General features: G+C 37.8%; 3 protein-coding genes across 3 annotated transcripts; 2 read left to right on the top strand and 1 right to left on the bottom strand.

Annotated features, from left to right (window-relative positions):
* Positions 1–11,064: 11,064 nt before the first annotated feature.
* Positions 11,065–12,772, bottom strand: K441DRAFT_654683 (uncharacterized protein). Its single transcript, XM_067647722.1, has one exon. The coding sequence runs from the start codon at positions 12,297–12,299 to the stop codon at positions 11,538–11,540; it is 762 nt and encodes a 253-aa protein (XP_067507981.1). The 5' UTR covers positions 12,300–12,772; the 3' UTR covers positions 11,065–11,537.
* Positions 12,773–13,898: 1,126 nt separating this feature from the next.
* Positions 13,899–14,534, top strand: K441DRAFT_654684 (uncharacterized protein). The gene is made up of 2 exons (XM_067647723.1): positions 13,899–14,236; positions 14,295–14,534. The coding sequence occupies exons 1-2, from the start codon at positions 14,144–14,146 to the stop codon at positions 14,457–14,459; spliced, it is 258 nt and encodes an 85-aa protein (XP_067507982.1). The 5' UTR covers positions 13,899–14,143; the 3' UTR covers positions 14,460–14,534.
* Positions 14,535–15,295, top strand: K441DRAFT_654685 (uncharacterized protein; the record flags this gene model as incomplete). Its single annotated transcript, XM_067647724.1, has 3 exons — positions 14,535–14,588; positions 14,635–14,878; positions 14,949–15,295. Coding segments are annotated over 3 exons (373 nt in total), but the record flags the coding sequence as incomplete, so codon positions are not given.
* Between the last annotated feature and the right edge of the window lie 3,253 nt (positions 15,296–18,548).

The following is an 18,548-nucleotide window of genomic DNA, read 5'->3' on the forward strand; positions in this document are numbered from 1 at the left end:
GGATTATCCGCTGCGGCTATAATAGGCTCCGTAGTCGCCGTGTCTATAATAGACTCTATAGTCACCGCGTCTACGGTTATTAGTTTACGTCATTTAATAGGGTGGCATTAGGACTAGGTTTACTATTTAATAGGGTTATAGGCGTCCTTTTAGTATCCGGGCAGGCTATAAGTAAGGTATAGTCTATTATTAACGCGGCGCTTACGCTCCGTATTTAAGATTCTATTAAGGTCTATAGGTTCTTTAGTTATTACTAGGGTTAAAGTTAATATAGGGGCAGAGGCTTAGGTAAGTAGGTAGTAGTTAGCGTTCTTCTTAAGGTTAGCTTAGTGTGTATAGTTTGTAAGGTTTTTAGCAAATATATCTATCTACTTACTCTAACCTATATAGTTACTATCGTTAATTTTATAGGCAAGTCTAAGTACTAGCTCTTCTATCTTTAGAGAAATAAACTTTTAGAGTAGGTTCACCTTCTATTTATCTATTTTTTTAGCGCGGATTATTAGCTTATTAAGCTCTCCCTTCTAGGACTAGTAATTACGCTTGCCCTAGGGGAAATAGTTAAGCTTATTCTTTATAACCTAGGTTATATTAAGGACCTTATAATAGGCAGTAAGGTCTTTAAGTATATCTTCCTTAGTAGGCCATTTCTACGCAGATATATTGTTTAGGTTCTCGTATATAAGCTTTAAGCCCTACTTAATAAACTTATAGGCCTTATCCTTTAGTATATACAAGATATAAAGGATTTAGGATTAAACTGTATTAAAGTAGTCCTAGTCCCGGTTAAAGACTCCCTTAATCTTAATATACTAGGTCTTAAAATTAGCTTATTATTCTAATAGGGTACCTTTTCCGCTAAATATTAGCAGGTCTTTAGATCTTTGTTTTTTTTACTAGGTTACTACTATTATTATAGGGGTTAATTATTTTAAAACGGCGATAGTCTTTACCTAGGAGTTAATAGTTCCTATCTAAGAAGTAATAAGGGCACTAAGGTTTTTATTAGCTTTTTTATTAGCGGTGTTTATATTATATATACACTATAGTCCTACTTTAATATTATTAAGGAACTTATTAGTATAGTTAATAAGGGTAAGGTAAGCTTTACTAGGCTTAAAGGTCTTAGGGTATAGTAGGGAGCGGCGGATTATCTATATAATATTAGGGTGTGTCTCTATAAAGAGGTCTATAAAAATGTTATAAGGGTTTTAGGTTTCGGCTATTTTGGCGTTAATAGTGTCGCCTATTTAGGCGTTAGGTAAAAACTAAAGATTATTCTAGGACTGTACTAGGGATGTATTAGGTTTAGTAGAGGCGTATATAGGTCGCGATTACTCTAGGGTAGAGGTTAATTAGCTAGGGTATAAGGAATTAGTGATTACGATAGGGCGCAAATTAAAGATACTATAAACTGTTACAGTGCTGCAATAAAGTAGACTAAATAACTACGTTATAGTATAAAGAGGGGAAGAAGTTGGAAAGGGGGTATTATATATAAATAGTAGGGCTAGCCGCTAAGTCACTAGTAGTGGGCCAGCTAATAGTAGGAAATAGTACGAGATAGTATAAAACAGTATGCGTTAGGTTAGTGCCGTAACACTACTCTAAAAATAGGTAAAGCTTATCTTTTATTACCTAGGCGCCGTCTATATTACCTTTTAGTTTTATATACTAGTCTTTCTACTCTTTTTACTTTAGCTTATACGCCCTTATAGTATTTTTTTTAAGCGCTAGGCCTTATAAATATTATATAGCCGTGTTATTTAGGCCTTAAATTTATTTTAAAGGCTATAGGAGGAGGGAAACAAGGAGGTAAAAGGGGCTTTCTTTAACTATAAAGTAGACCGTAGGGTAAGAAGATTTTTAAAAGACTTTATCTCTGTAAGAGGTTAGGGGGAAGATATATAAGTGTGGCGCGGGTATAGGTAAATAAAGCTACTAAACGCGTAAATATTAATAGAGAAGGAAAAGAAGAAAGCTCTATATTATATAATTATAATTATAGTAGGCCGTTTTATATAAAATTAAAAGCCCTATATAAGCTAGAAACTAGCGCGGGTAAAAGAATAAAAAGAGGGTTAAAAAATAGATTATTAAGGCAATAATAAGGTTAAAGGCATATAATAAGAACCTCTATACTAACCTAGTACTATTTAGATAATATATCGCGGACCTTAGGGGGTTATACGTAACCTAAGGTTATACTAAGCCTAACCTAGACCTCTAATACCTATTATCTCATAAATCAGACCCCCGGGAAGAAATTGCGCCACGGCGTGGCGCTAAGGGCTAGTGCTGCGCTTGTAGAGTCCTGCAAACTCCTAAGCCAATAAAATCACCTTACCCTAGTCCTGTGGACTCCTGCGAACTCCTAAACCAATTAGATTATACTAAAAAGAATTTCTCCCCAAGGGTCTAAGAGCTTATAGGCGCCCTTTATATAAGAACTTAATGTTTCTTATTAGGCGACAACTCTTCTATTACAACGCTATATCTTATACCCTAAATTAACTCTAAAACATTTGCAATCGGAATTAATTAAAAGCTATTTATTTACTCTATCTAATTAAGAAATAATAGACGTCGCCGGCCTAATATATATGCCCCTATCTGATAATTCGCAAAGTCCTTTATCTAGCGCCCTTTTTAGCCCTCTTCTGCCTCCTAATGGATACCCTAATAGACACCCAGATGAATATTCTAACAGCAATATGGACTACCTTAATAATAAGCTTAATAGCGACGCTATTAAGGCTCTTCAGCCTTCCTTTAATAAACCTTTTTTTACTCGCGGTTAATATAATATAAGCTCTAAGGAACGGTAGTTTACGCAATTTAAGCTATAATAGGTGGCTAATACACTCCGCCGCGTTTAATGGAGTTTTTAAACCTTTATACTTGCTTAGGCTGGGGCAGAAAAGGGTAAAGTAGTTATAATTTAGTACCTCTAATATGCCCAACTATAATAGCGATAGCGTGTACTAATGCGTGCTATAGACGATCTATATATAAGGGTTATCTACCAGCGTCCTTCTTTAGTAGATTCTTTTGCTATAGAGCTTAATAATCTTATCCATTAGCCCTACTTTAGTTAATTTAATTATACTACAGACCTAGAGATACTAGACTTTAAGCTAGCCTTTAGAATTATCTAAGAGGTTACTCTAATATAGTATACTATTCTTTTAAAACTTATAAGCAATTAGCGCGCCCACTAAGCTAGTTATAACGCTATATCTTAGTCTAATACGTTATCTAGGCGATTATTTACTATTACTAGTATAGTATATTATTCTCGGGCCAAAAAGCAATCTAGCTTCCTCTCTTTAATACTAAATATCTATTTAATAGGCTTTAATATAAAGCGGCGAGTAATTAAGACTCTATTAGGGCTTAGAATATATTATAGTTATTATTAGGCTAATCGGTTAATAGTTAAAGTCGCTAAGGAGGTAGAGATACAGTACCCAACTCCTATAAACTCCTATAAACTCCTAGGCTAATTAGCTAACTTCCTTAGAGATAGCTCTAGCGTTAAGCGTTTAGTAAGTAGGCAGTAATTATCTATAACAACATTAATTTTAAGGACAAGAAACGTGACAAGGTTATAGGCCATATGGCTACAATACAGGCAATAACAACGGCGGCTATTATTCTTTGCCCTAAGCTACTACCTTTAGGTTTACGTTAAGGCATACACAATCCAACAATACTACTTAGGCTTAAAGATATACTAAATGCACCTGGTATATCTAGTAAAGATAATAGGATTAGGGTAAATATTACACGAAGCCTTATATTAGATGCACTTAAGAGAATTTATATAGATGGCGTTAATACTATATTTAGAGATAGTGATCGCTATCCTAAAATGCTAAGTATATATTGCCTTCCTATAAATAAGACTACGTTCTAGCAATTTGGCGCTATATTTAAGGATAAGGGTACTATTAAAGGTATATATAGCGTCTATAAAAGTATATTTCTAGACTAGCTTAGTCTATAAAGACTAACTTATAGCAATCCGTATTAGGGCTATTAAAAACAAGTAAACCTAGGCTTGCCAACTATATAATTAACGGGATTGGCTTTTTAGTATACCTACGTAATTCCATATCCAGATAAACTTACTAAATACTATTATCCGTACGCATTAGGCACCTATTATTTCTAAAGAGGAGGCTTATCATTACTTACAAGCTAATACTACTATATAGGGTCGCAGTTAGTATAGTCGGGAGAACGCTAAATATTACCTAATAGAACCAATTATTACGTAGGGCTTTACAGCATATATAGTTATATTATTCTATGCAGTAATGCGATATAAGGGCTACCTTATTACCTCTAGCAGAGACTTCTTTAAGCAAATAGACCACGTTACCGACGCTATTTGTTCTCTTATACTAGATTAATTTTTAGAACTTATTAAAGACGTCCGTCTAGCCGCCTTTATATTAGATATATAGAATAGTAATAGCTCTAATAAGCAACCGTATAACAATATTAAATTCCGGACAATATATTATATACTTTAGGAGGTTAAGCTATTTCTAACTATTTAGTATACTATTAAACATACTAATATAAGCATACTAAGGCACTTTATTAACCCTCTTATTGTCTACTTTTTTAGCGCGTCCCAGCTTAACTATAGCCGCGAGATATTATTCTATTAATAAAATCTTTCCTTAGTAAATACTTCTAAATTATAGCATATAATACTATCCTCTAGGCTTATTAACTAGCCTAGTAGGGTTACTATATATAAAGCAATTAACCTTAGGCTTAAGTATCTTAACAGTAGCTATAAGATTAAAATAAAGTGTTATAAGAACTTAACCTATAATATAAATATTATATTTAACCGAGTATGTCTATCTAATACTTAGGTTAGAGCGTTACATAAAAAAGTAGAGGCTATATTTAGCGAGTATATGCCCGGGACTTATACTACTACTACTATACTACCGGATATATTTTTACTCACTTATACCCTCTTTACTTTAAATCTGGCTAAACCGCGGAGTGCTAAATAATTAGCTAATAGGAAGTTTTTTAATTCTTATAACATCTTATAAGAAGGCATTAAGGTACTAGCAGATAAAGTCAATTAGTTTAACTAGCAGCATATCTAACAATTAGGTACGCTTAGGGGGTCGTACCCTTCTAATACCCCAGATAATCTTAATAGATTTACTAATATAGAAGATTATACTAACTAGGTTGGGGAGGGGTTAGATAGGGTTATTAATCTAATAATTAACCTTATAATAATTAACACAATCAATCTTACAGGAATTAGAGTAGCTGACTAATCCCTAAACTCCTATAAACTCCTACAAACTCCTACAAACTCCTAGACCAATTAAATGCCTATATTTATTAATGCTCTAAACCAGCATACCCGCAATAACTTCCTTAGGTTAAATTTACCTAGTCCTTAAACTCCTATGAACTCTTACAAACTCCTGGGCCAATTAGATGCCTATATTTCTATTTAACTAGGCTAACTAATCTATACGAACTTGTACACAAACCTATACACAACCTTTTATACAACCTTTTACACAACCTTTTACACGACCTTTTATATAAATTTTTATATAAACTTTTATATATAAGGCAATGACAAAACCTAGCAACTATATTTAACCACTATCTACCTATACTACCTACTAGACAACTCTAGGGCTTCCATAACACCTTACAGTTAAGCCCATACTAGACAGTACCGTTATTTAGAATTACCCCTTAGATTAACACAGCTAGATTAAAGCTTACTTATAAAGGATGCCTTACAATTTAGCCCGCACTAGACAGTATCGTTGTCTAGGTTTTACCCCTTAGATCAACGCAGCCGGATTAAAGCTTACCTACAAAAAATATACTATAAAAGCCGCCACTTTAGCTTACCGGAGTGCCAGAAAGTAACGCCAACCCCCCCCCCCCCCCCTCCCCCTTATACCGTAATACCACTACCGCTAGGACCTAGTAGTGGACTACTAGACGGCTTATATGCCGCTAAAGACCTTAGCCTAGAAGGTAGGGATAAGGGATCCTTAGGGTCCTTACGCTTCCGCTTTGAGAGGCTACACCCGCTAAAATAAGCCGCTACTTAGCAGTGAGCGCAGGTGTCCCTAGGCCTGCTCACCTACTATATACCCTTTTTAGAGTATACCTAATACTCCTCACCCGAGGCTTGGTAGGTAGTGTATTGCTTACTACCCACTAACTCTACCCCTAACTCCGTCTCCATTATCCGGCCGATATAGCCCTAGTCTCTCCGCTTATTCGGCCCTATAGCCGCCAACCCCACCGCCAACTACAACCACTATTTGCCTTAGGCGGTAGGGGCGTATGTAGCAGTTGCCTTACCGTAGGGGGCCTAAGCCTATAGCAGGCGGATAGGGTTAGCGTACTAGGCGAGGGCAAACCTAGCGGCAGTAAGGGCTAATGGCAGGAGGGCCAGTAATAGGGGAAAGGCTAGGGTAGAAGCAAGAGCTAGGGTAGGAGCAGGAGCAGAAGCCAGAGCCGGGGCCGGTAATAGTAATAGTAGTAGTGGTCTATAAACATATTTAAGCTAAGTACATACTATGCAGTTATTAATACTTACGGCTCCTTTTCTAACTCTCTACCGCCAAACTATTTATTCTTATCATTATCGTCGTCGTTATCGTCGTCAGCGGCGGCGGCGGCGGGCGGCGGCGGCGGTGCTGCTATTACTATTGCTGTTGCTACTGCTACTGCTACTACTACTACTACTGCTATTAGGAGGGGAGGGCAGCGGCAAAGGCGAGGGCGCCTATTAAAACCAGTTAGTTATATCTTATAGTTAATAGTTAGAGTTCTAATACTAACTACGTCTTAACCCGGATTCTGCTAGACCAAAGCTAGCAATAACAAAAAAGGGCCGTAGCCCGCAGTATTCTCTTCTTATTAAAGAGGACGTTAGGGGGGTACGCACGCACCTAGAGAGTAGGAGGAGACATTTTAAAAGCTTTTTATTAAAAGCTTTAATGGGAGATGGTTAATAGGTATAAGTATAAAGAACAATTTTAAAGTGGTTAAAGATATTATTAAATAAAATTAGAATTTTAATTTATATTTACTTTAAACTACTATAAACTCCTAGGCCAATTAAATAATATACTATCTCCTACAAACTCCTATAAACTCCTAGGCTAATAAAAATAACGTATTATCTCCTATAAACTCCTATAAACTCCTATAAACTCCTAGACCAATTAAATATATTCTATATATTAATATAAAAGTTCTCTAAACCCTTTAGAGTTGCTTGCCTTACACGCTCTCTCTTTAAAATAGGTATAAAGGTTAGTATTTTATTAGTATTTAAATCTCTCTCTACTAACGGCAACTGATGTATTAATAGGGTTGTTAGCTTTATATTTTCACACCTCTACCTTTATCTTTTTTAACTAGGAGTAGCGCTTTTTTATATATCTAATACATTAATAACTAGCTACTAGATATTCAACTAGCTGCTATTAGGGCTATACCTAGCGACATTTACTCCTAAAGTATAAGCTTATTTAAGCTATCTTATAGCACGCTAAATACCTTTTAGTATACTATTAGGTAGGACAGGTACGGTTAGTAATAGCAATACTAGCGTACTAATAACTCCGTTAACCTATTCTTCTAGTTATAAGGTTAACGGCGGTATACTAACTCTCGCTATATCTAATAACGTACGCTTATTTACTCTAGCCGTCTTAATTATACGCAACTATACAGCCCTTAATACCTCTTATCTTACAACCTGTGTAGCAAGAGTGTTATCCCTTTTACAAATAGTTGCAGTATAATTAAATGCACTGGTACGAGATTCCTAACTATACTGGCCCTATAGCTCCTATAGCTACTATTATTACTTTCTTGCATATTTTATATTCTTTATCTTAGTATATAAATCGTTAACCTCCCTAATAAAGTACTAAAGTTGCTCTACTAATAGTTGCCCAGATTTCTCTCTATAAGGCCACGTCTAAAGTAGAGGAGCTTTAGCATAGAGATAATTAAAGGTTAGCGTGTCCTAAAAGTCTAGTCCTAGTTTATACGTATACGCAAGCTACTAGCGGTATATTATATCTATATACGCAGATAGCGGTATAGGGATGCGCCTATATATACTGCTATATAATACTTCTACCCGCGTAGTTGCCCATTTATTAATAAGAGTTAGGGTAAAGTAAGCTCGCGTACTATTTCTTAGCTAAGTAATTAGTTATAGGATATCTAAAGCCTAAGTAAGAGTTAGAAGCAGTGCTGGATTATAATAACTATAATATTAATCTGGTGGTACGTGGGTAACCTAAACTTATAGTAGTAACTAATCCTCACTAAGGTAAGTTAGAAAGGCCTTTTAATGGCATATACCGTTAATTATTTCTATCTATATAGCTAATAGCCTAGCGCAATAAAATATCTCTACCTTGCTCCAAAATCTAGTTATTATAGCGTTATTAATAGGAGTAGGAGCCTGGCTTAAAGCTGATATCTAAGAGGAAACACTTTCCGTGTCACTTACGTCGCTAGGTGTATAGCCGTTGGCTAGTTAATTACATGCTATTACTTAATTAGCTAGTAGTTAATTCCGATATAGCCTATAAGTAGTCTTCTAAGGTGCGTCTAGTTATAACTATAACTATTTAATTTCTGGTCTATTAACACCTTCTATATTAAAGGCCTAATACGGCAAAAATATATAACCTTTACTAGTCCGACTATAGCCCCGTCTACTATAACTAAGACGCTGCTAATAATCTATAAAACTCTTTATAATTAGAAACTTCTAAAGCGCTACCTATTTAATATCTGGGACATTAATACCTATACTAAAAAAGGTTATTGCCACCATAATCCTTATAGACGATAAGGATTTCTTAAACTCTTTATATTAAGTAGTACGATTATACTCTTAAATATATACAGTATATACCTAGACCACATTAGTAACACAATAAGCTTTACTATTAGCATTGGTAGTATACTATTTATTAGGTATAAAGGTTAAAGTCTTTATAAGGAGTGCTCTTTAGAAGTATACCGCTGCTTCCTAGATAGACCAACAACCGTCTATAAAGATAATCGTCTTTAGTATTTACTCCGGGACTGCGGTATCTAAATCTATATACGCGTCTAATAGGAAGTATAGTGCGTCCTATAAATCTACCTTACCTTTACTAAGCGGCAGTACACAGATTAAGATATTAGGGCGATCTATAAAAGTCCTAATAACCTTAGTCTAGTATATGTAGTTACCTATAGAGCGAAAACTGGTGTTACTAAGAACTAGTTGTTCTGCCTCCTTATTAAGTATAATAGAATAACTAAACTAAACTATATCCTAATAAAGTATTGTTTATAGCTCGCCTAATATTATAAACGTCGGTTAGAACGATTCCTATTACTTTACTAGATAATACTTATTAATTATAATAAGTCTAATCCTAGCCTATAGTTCTGGGCTCTTTAATATATTCTAAAAAGACTTTAACGAGGCCTGTTTAGGACTAAGAAGTATATATATATATACACCATCCTTTACTTTTCTAATTAGGGCCTTATCTAGGCTCCTACTTTTAGTAGTAATAAGACACGGATTAGAACTATTAAGCTTCCGGATATTATCTAACTATTTATTACTAAGCTTACTTAATAGGACTATCTAAATAGTAATCTTGCCCGTTAAGATTAAAAAAGTATAAAAAATAAAACTTTTTCTAAAACCCGTGCGTGTAATAAGAAGTATATTACTAAAACCAAATATTAGACGTCTTAAGGTGCGTATCTATTTAAAATAAGGGGTTTAAGGGTGGCCTCCTAGGTTTATATACCAGAGTATTTACTTAAGATATGCTTTTAGAACGGCTATCTATAATAGAATATTTTCCTTACGCCGAGCTTCCTTAATAATAGATGGTAATTCTTCTAGGTCTATTAAGCTGATTGCTATAATACGACCTAGTTGTAGTGTTAGACGCAGACGAATCTCTGTCTCGCCCGCCCTTGTCTTCCGCTAACCCTTATACCATTTCTTCCTATAATCGCGATTTTGTTTAGGCATCTGATTGGCCTAGGAGTTTATAGGAGTTTGTAGGAGTTCGCGGGAGTTTATAGGAGTTAAAAAGAATACGAATTGGCTGTGCTCTAATTGGTAATAGGTGGTATATATAGAGGAGTAACGCTAGATACGCCCTAGGGTCCTATATATAAGCAATCTAATTGGCCTAGAAGATTGTAGAAGTTCGCAGGAGTTCAAAGGAGGTTATAGGACTTAGCCGATAATAAAAGTAGACGTAATATGGTTATGGTGTAGATGGTAATAGGAGGAACGGTTTATAAGTGTTGTAAATATTTAAATCTAAAATATAGTTAAGGTTTTACATAATGTATCTTATACCTTTAACTGCGTTATAATTAGCTTTTATATGTATAGAATTAAAGACTATTACCTTAAGATTGAAATATATTAAATAAAGCATTAATAACTGTTGGTGGGGCCTTTTATAGAGCCAGTTAAAGTTAAAATACGCGATCTAAAATATTTAAATTTTACTAAAGCGACGCCTATAAGCTCTTAGACGCTTTATAGAGGATTTTATTGGGTGATAGGGGTGCGTAGGGGGCTGAAATTAGTGCGCTGTTCTAATTGGTCTAGGAGTTAGCAGGAGTTGGCAGGAGTTAGGGCGCTATTCTAATTGGCTTAGGAGTTTGCAGGCGTTTTAGAGGGTCTATGCGTTATCCCGTGTCACGGAACAAATCTTCTGCGGAGCGTCTGATTTATGAGATAACATATCTGCTCCCTACATTTTTGAATTCTACAACGAAGCGTCTAAGAGTTCATGGGCGCTACAATGTACGTATTTCATACACTTTACCTCGCGTAGATTTGGGTGACGTATTGACCAAAATTCTAGGACCTTCTAACTTCAATCTGGAAACGTGGGTATCCCTTAACCCGTTAAAATGGGCACCCAGGTTATCGATAAGAACTCACTAGCTATTTCATCACAGCAAGTTCGTATCTACATCAATTCTTCTCCCTATTATACTTTAGGCGATGAGTGGCCTTCCGCTGCTAGGCCTGATATGTTGGTTCGAATAGAATTTGCCGATGAGGAGATAAACCGGCGGCTTCGTACTGAAGCAGCTTTTGAAAGTGAAAAGAGCGAGCATAGATGGAGATTTTTACGTCGCTAGAGTAATACTATATCAGGGTGACTCTAAGCCTCTGATATAAGTTAAGAATTTGTATCTCTACTATTTATAGCAGTCACAAAGATCAGGCTGAATCTTTCGTGAGGCTCCTGAATAGGTTTGGGAGATGTGAGGAGGGCGTTAATGAGCCTCTTAGTAAGCGGATAGAAAGAAATATAGGATGGCCCCAGGAGGCAATCGCTAATCTCGAGCAATAAAATAGATATTATATCAAAACATTTAAATAACGAGCCAACAGTAACACCCTGAAAAACGGTTGCTGAAAACTATGCATTCATCTTTATCTCTTAATCTGCCATCTCATCTTCTCCATACACAAACCCTCTTGGTAGGTCTGGTAGCATGGCCTGGAACCCCTTATTCCGACTGCTGAAGTTCGGAGTAAACGGAACAACCTTGTGATCCAACTGCGTAGGGACGAAGTGAGCGTTATATACCACGGGATTGTTCTCTCGGGATGCCCATTCCTCAACCAGGCCTCTCGCTCCCTCTGGAAGCGCCACCTTCCCGGGACACTCATAGTACCACGGCGTATGCACGAACGCAAGCATGATCCGCGGATCCGGCGAGGGATTCGAGATGCCTGCATGCCAGAGGCGCAAGTCGCGGATGACTACGGACCCGCGCTTTACAGTTGGCTGGATTGGCGGTGCCTGTTCGCGGCGGGGTTCGAACTTCTCGTCCCGAATGCCAAACATGAAGCCTTTTTTTACTTTGAAGTCGGGGTCGTCCGGCTTGTAGTTCCAGTGATCGGCAAACGATGTGTCGCGGTGGCTACCAAGCCATAGCTCCGTGCTGCCGTTTGCAGCTGAGACGTCTACCAGGTAGTAATTTGTGACAATGCCAAATGGGGACTTGGCGTGGTTCCAGGTGATGTCAGCATGCACGGGTTGGCGCGCCCCTATGAAGCCACCTAGGGCCGTGTTGCCGTTGACGTAGTTAACGCGTGGTTTCGGGCCGATTATAGCGGACATTACGGAGACTGCAGGGCCGTTTGCCCAGATGTCGGAGTACATGAGAGAAGGCTCGAGCGGTGGACCTTGTGACATATTTCCAGTTGGTGGGCCAGGTCCAAACTTGGAGCAGGGTAAGTAGAGGCAATTACTTTGTCCTGCATACCGAGAGCCTATGTAGATATAAAGTGGAATACTGCACTTACATCGTTGAAATGTGTTGTAGGAAGTTTAGCCATTTCTAGTGCATCCACAGAAAGTATCGCGTTTAGCTTATCGACATGTTCAAGATCCACAGCATTTTCCAGAACGACAACGCCGTCCCGGTGAAATGCAGAGATGGCAATGCCCATATTTTCTAGTGTGAGTTGTTCGGATATTCTTTCATCATTAGATAACTTGACAATTACTATTGATTGGAAGTCTAGGGGTAGAGTTGCGGCAGGCATAATGGTCTTGAATCCAAAACCGGAGGATTTCTTAGGCGAATTATCAGATCTCCTAAGAGCTAAGGCGTATTGTGGGAACACGACAACGGCGTTTTATATGATAAGAAGGCCAATAGGGACGGGATGGTGAGATAAACATCCGCAGGTCTCCTGAGGGGCGGGGCTGACTGCTCGTAAGGTTGCTAGCGGCGGAAGGGCGGAACCTACGCGGAGGATTGCGCGAAAAGCGATTTCCCCTTCCTTTTTGGGACTACTCCCCAGAGTTACGGGGGCTCTATCGCCTAAGCAACGAGATTTTGGGCCATCGGCGTCTTTATGGGGGAAAACCGCTAATCCCAAAAAGGACGGGGAAATAGCTTGTCGCGCGTTCCTCCATATCTCTGGAGGCATGAGAGGCAGAAATACCCGATCCCAGTTCAACCTAAATATTGCAAACACTTTGTATTTGCCTTTGCATCTAACTGCAACATTCCAGTTGAACTCGCACAAGGTGCAAATAGGGCATTAATGAAAGATTTTGTTGGGCGGGAAAACTTTTCCGCTGGGCGTTTCCCAGGCTATGTATCTCAAATACTACGGCTTGCCCATTGAGCTGGATTGAAGCGGTTATAGATGTTAAGGTACTGAAGTAACATACTATTACCCCGGCAGTACATATGTCATGGCTCGCTATGGTGGCCATCAGCGATGAACCAGTTACGGGAGTTAATGTATCAGAAAATTGAATACATTAAGTACCCATCCACCGACCTAGTCTCTCAAGACCCCAGAACCTATCCCGGCATATCCCCCGGTAGGGATTTAAGGTTCAGCATGTATACGCGAGTAGGCGATTCGGATATCACTGAAAGAAGTAATAGACGTTAAAGGAGCGAAAAACCCCGCTTTGGCACTCCTGTCACATCAATCGCCTGGAATCGGCGAAAGCTAAATTTCAGCTATTCCCTGACAGGGTAGGGCTCAGCGACAGATTCCATGGCAGCCTAAGGTCCAGCAGACCCAATTATAGAACTCCTATATCTTGATTTGTAAGCTTTAGGTCGAGGTTTGCGTCTAGTCGCATCCAACGCTCATCCCCCCGCTGTTAATCAACTTTCTCCAGAGAACACCTAAGAACCAATCAGCTCTCTAGATTAGCGAGTAAATGCGCTTTTAAACGCTGTCCGGAACTGCGCCGTGATCCCGTCGACCGAACTATCCACCAACCATGGCGCCATAATATCCAACCAATAGCTACAAGGGTCCCCGATTGCCGTTTTCCGAGCGTCTGTACAGTTCTCGGTATCGATACTGAGTTTTTATGCGAAGTTATGCTGAGTACATTATTGGGTTTCCATGAATTATGATAGGCCCTGCGCCCCTACGTTGATCCTCCCTACATCACGATTTATGAATGCAGAGTAAACGAGCTGCTACGAGCTAACCTCTAAATTCCTTATGGCCTGAAATCCCCACTTCGACTCCTCTCTTCAATTACTCTTGGCCTTTACAATGTCTCTTCCCCTAATGTTTCCAAAGGTCGATGGACCTGGCCGCCTTCTGGAGATTGCCACATTCCGACGAAGCCAAACTCTAGATAGTAGGGTAAACTGTCTTGATCCTTTCTAGGATTACCCTAGCTAAAGCAATCCGCCTCCATTAGTTTAAAGAAACTTTTGACAGTATCACGAGAATCTTCTCCCAGCTCTCGGTATTACGACAGATTCTAGCGGGTGAGATGGGCTCAGGCGAACGCATGTCTGTGACCATAGTGGACTGGACCTCTGCTGAAGAGAAAGATGTTATCGAACCTAGTACGAGAACCTAGACAAGCATAAACGTTTGGACAAATCCCTGCAGGCCACAGTCAGAGCTAATCTTTAAAAGCCGAAGCATACCAATCAATGAAGCCACTATTTGCTGAGCTGGTGGATGCCAATGACTCTAGCTTTACATGGTATGTTCATAAATCATCCATGTAGATTGCGCTGATAGATAGCTAGCTACCATATGATACTGCCTGGGGCAGCGCTGACTCCGAAAGCTGGGTGCTATGTGGTTTCGATCTTGAAAGTACCCACTAGCAGGCAAGGAGAGCTTGCTGCATCATTCGCCCGGTATCTAGCGATAACCCGAGAAGAAAATCGCCCTGAGTTCATGACGATTGCCGCTTCAAGGGAAGATAATGAGACCGTGATAAATTTTTCAGGATATCGGACAAAGGATGCCGCACAAGCTGCAATGGGAGTAGGGACGCCGTCTGCATATTACATTATCCGAAATGAACACAAAGGGCTAATGACAACGCAACCTGTAGGCAAATGAGTACGCATCTCTAAGCTCAGAGCTGACGGACTTCGCCACGACCACTGCTGAATATCAGGCAATCTGAAGATATGGAAACTGTAGAACACGTTCTGTGTATGCGTCGTCTACGCGCCACAAAGTACCAATGAACAGTGTGTCTAACAGTCAGCCTAACTGCGAGCTTGACCCTTATAGTTGACTGACTGCGTCAATTGGATCGCTCGCTGTCAGCTGACTGTTGGATAACGTACGCTAACTATTACGCTATCAGCTAGCTGTCCCAATTAGGAAAGTGGTATAGACTTTATAGTATTTTATTGCGGATTTTTAGTAGCATCTCTATATATAAAAATTAATTACCTAATTAAATTTTAGTCCTAGTTTACCTAATATAATATTTAGATTTGGCTAAATTTATTTTACATACCTATAGAGGCTTAAAAAAGTAGGTAGAATAGTTAGTAGTAAGGGCTTTAAAGGCTCTATTTTTATATTGGATTTAGTTAAATATAAAGTTCTATTAAATATATTTTACTAAGCTAGTCAGTATGTCTAAGAGTTAGCGTCGCTGTCAGCGTTGCTGCCAAGAGGCTGATAACGTAAGCAGTCAGCGAGCTTATAGAGTTGTGACAGTAGTTAGCTATAAAACTGCAGCTAGCTAACAGCTCGCTGCCTTAGTAGTAAGATTTGGTGGTAAGTTAAAGCTTTTAGTAGAAGTTGAGGATATTTAAATATTTGATTAAGATTATACGCTAAGCAATAAGAAACCCATAGGAATCTCTTGCTTAGCCATAGTAAATAAAGCATTTTCCCTAATATCTCTACTGCGCGCCGTGAGCCCGTTCCCCTATACTACCTATATAAAATACAACGTATATTACATTTTACGCGTTAACTAGGCAGTAGAGCTTCTTCCTCTGCTTCTTCCTCTATTTCTTCCTCTATTTCTTTATTAAATCTATAATTTACGTGTTACTTAACTCTAGTACCGCGTAAGGTTTATAGATTAACTACTTCCTCCTTTTTTCCAATTGACGATAATATCAAATTGGGCGATTAAGATAATTCTATATTGTAAAGCTCTCTAGTAACTAGAACACGGCTATATCTTTCCTATTAATTAGGGTAATCTCTACCTAATAATATACGGTAAGCTTACTAGTAAATATGGATACCGAGTTACTAATAAGCGGTTACTATTAAGTAAAGCTCCTATATTACTAATATAGAAGTATAGGGTAGACCTTTTTTAGAATAGCCCTTTGGGTAAAAAAGGCTCTAGCTATATAAGCTCTACTATCTAGCTTAAAGACTAGGTGCTTTACTTATAATTAACGGCAACGATTATATTAATGGCCATTTAAAATTAAAGTACAACCTTCCTATTAACCCTAAAAGTTATAGTGGTAGAATATAGCTACTAGCCGCAGAAGCTTCTACTTTTACTTCCGCTGGTAGTTATAAATGCTAGCCGTTCTGGGCAGCTGGCTATGTTTAAGCCTATATTAATTAGACAATTCTATAAGATATTACCTTTTGTTAAGCTATAAGTCCTTCTATACGCACTCTACTAATATTTAACCATCCTTAGATCCAAGACTATCTTATAAAGGCGCCTATATTACTAAGCAATTAGATTAAAACCGCATTTAAATAGCGACGCGTTAATATTAAAGACCTTCTCCTTACCGCACTTAGTAAAATTAATCTTACTTATAATATCTGGATATCTATAAACGGAATGTCATTACTTAGTATAGTGACTTATTTTATTAATAAAGGTAGAAGGCTTTAATTAGTGCTTTTAGGCCTTCCGCGACTATAAGAATTACACTCTACTAAGAATATAGTAACAGCCCTAGTATCGGTAATTTAAAAGTATTAATTTAATTATAAGCTTGGCTCCTTAATAACCGATAACACTAGTAATAATAATAAGCTCTACGACTACCTTTTATAAAGCCTCTTAGTGGCCAAAAAGGAGCGGCTTTAGTGTATTGGCTATATTATTAACCTTATTGTTAAGGCTTTAATATACAGTAAAGGCGTAAGCAAGCTTAAACGCTTAATAATTGGCGCAAGCGACTACGTTAAATTTGATCTTATACGGCAGTGAGGCTTTATAGGCAAGCTTTATAATATTGTTAAATATATTATACGATTAATAAACGCTATAAGGACTTTACTGAGAACCAGACTAAGGCCTATATTAAGGACAATTTTTTTTAATTAAGTAGAGCTTCTGCTTATTAAGGACGGAGGCGTTTAGTGGAATTTTACCTACTTTATGCTCCGCCGTGCATTACTTTTTTATAAAGTAATTAATAAATATCTACTGGCTTAGAGGAAGCCCGCTAATAATAGCTATAATCTATTTTAGGACGCGCTTACTAACGAAGATTAGTAATAGGTAGAGCAGCTTATTAAGATCCTAAAGCCTTTTATATTAGCTACTAAGCGTATAAAAGGCAACGCCAACAGTCCTAGCATTAAAGGCTTATATAGCGCTCTATAGGAGTTAATTACTAATATAGAGCTCCTCTATTAAATCCTCTAGCGGACTTAGCTAAGCCTTAAGAACAAATGCGACTCCTTCCTTAATATAGCTATCGAAAAGATTAATAAATACTTTAATAAAATAAAGGCCGAGAGCCCTTACTATTTTACCGTAGTAATCCTTTATCCGTCTCTTAAACGCGCCTACTTTCGCGATAAGTGGAAACGGTGGCCCTAGTAGTAGAAGTACGCTAAGCGGTGCATAGAGACTTTATTTAATAACTATATTAATAAGTAAGTAGATAAGGAAGATAAGGAACTAGCTAAGCTATAATATAGAAAGGTTCCTTATAAATCTAATAACGATTTAGCTAATAAATATGCATAGTCCTTAGTTATAGATAAGAGCCTTACTTCCTTAAAGCGTAATTAAAAGCGTATTAAGCTGGCTAGTAAGCTTAACCACTACTATAATATAGGCCTTAAGTTTATTAAGATCCGTTCCAATAACGGTAATAAGCGAAATAATATCGTTCCTAATCCTCTTAACTAGTGTGGGAGGGTACGACCTCTCTAAGATGGGAAAGTCACAGTGCTATCTGTCTGTCTGTCTGTCAGTCGGTCAGTCAGTTAGTCAGTCAGTTAGTTGTAATCAGTTAGTAGAACAGTCAGTAAGAAAGAAAGAAAAGAGTGTATTTCCGGTAACTGGTAGAGTCGTAATGTATATAGGATAGGGGGAAGAAGGAAGGAAGCCGAAGGCTCTATAAATATAGGAAAATGCCAAGATAGTAGGCGACGTCCAATCTGCACTACCACACTAGTGGCTTAAAATTAGTTAAATTCTTTATCTAATGCTTGCTAAGATTGCTCTTAATATATTTTTTTATACTAGTAATAAGCTCTATATACGAATAAGCCTTTAGTTAAGCTAAAAAGATTATTACTAATAAGCGTAATAGACTTTTGGCCGACATAATTAAAGCAAATTAATATCAGAAGTGGTAGTTAATTAAAGGCCTTTTATTAAGCAGTTTAATTGACTGCATTAACTCTAATAGAGCTTTAACTACACCCTGGTTAACGAGCTTAAATATTAATCTTATTGGCTATAAGC

This window comes from Cenococcum geophilum, assembly GCF_001692895.1.
Source record: "Cenococcum geophilum 1.58 unplaced genomic scaffold K441scaffold_7, whole genome shotgun sequence".
In the NCBI taxonomy this organism is placed as follows: Eukaryota; Fungi; Ascomycota; class Dothideomycetes; order Gloniales; family Gloniaceae; genus Cenococcum; species Cenococcum geophilum.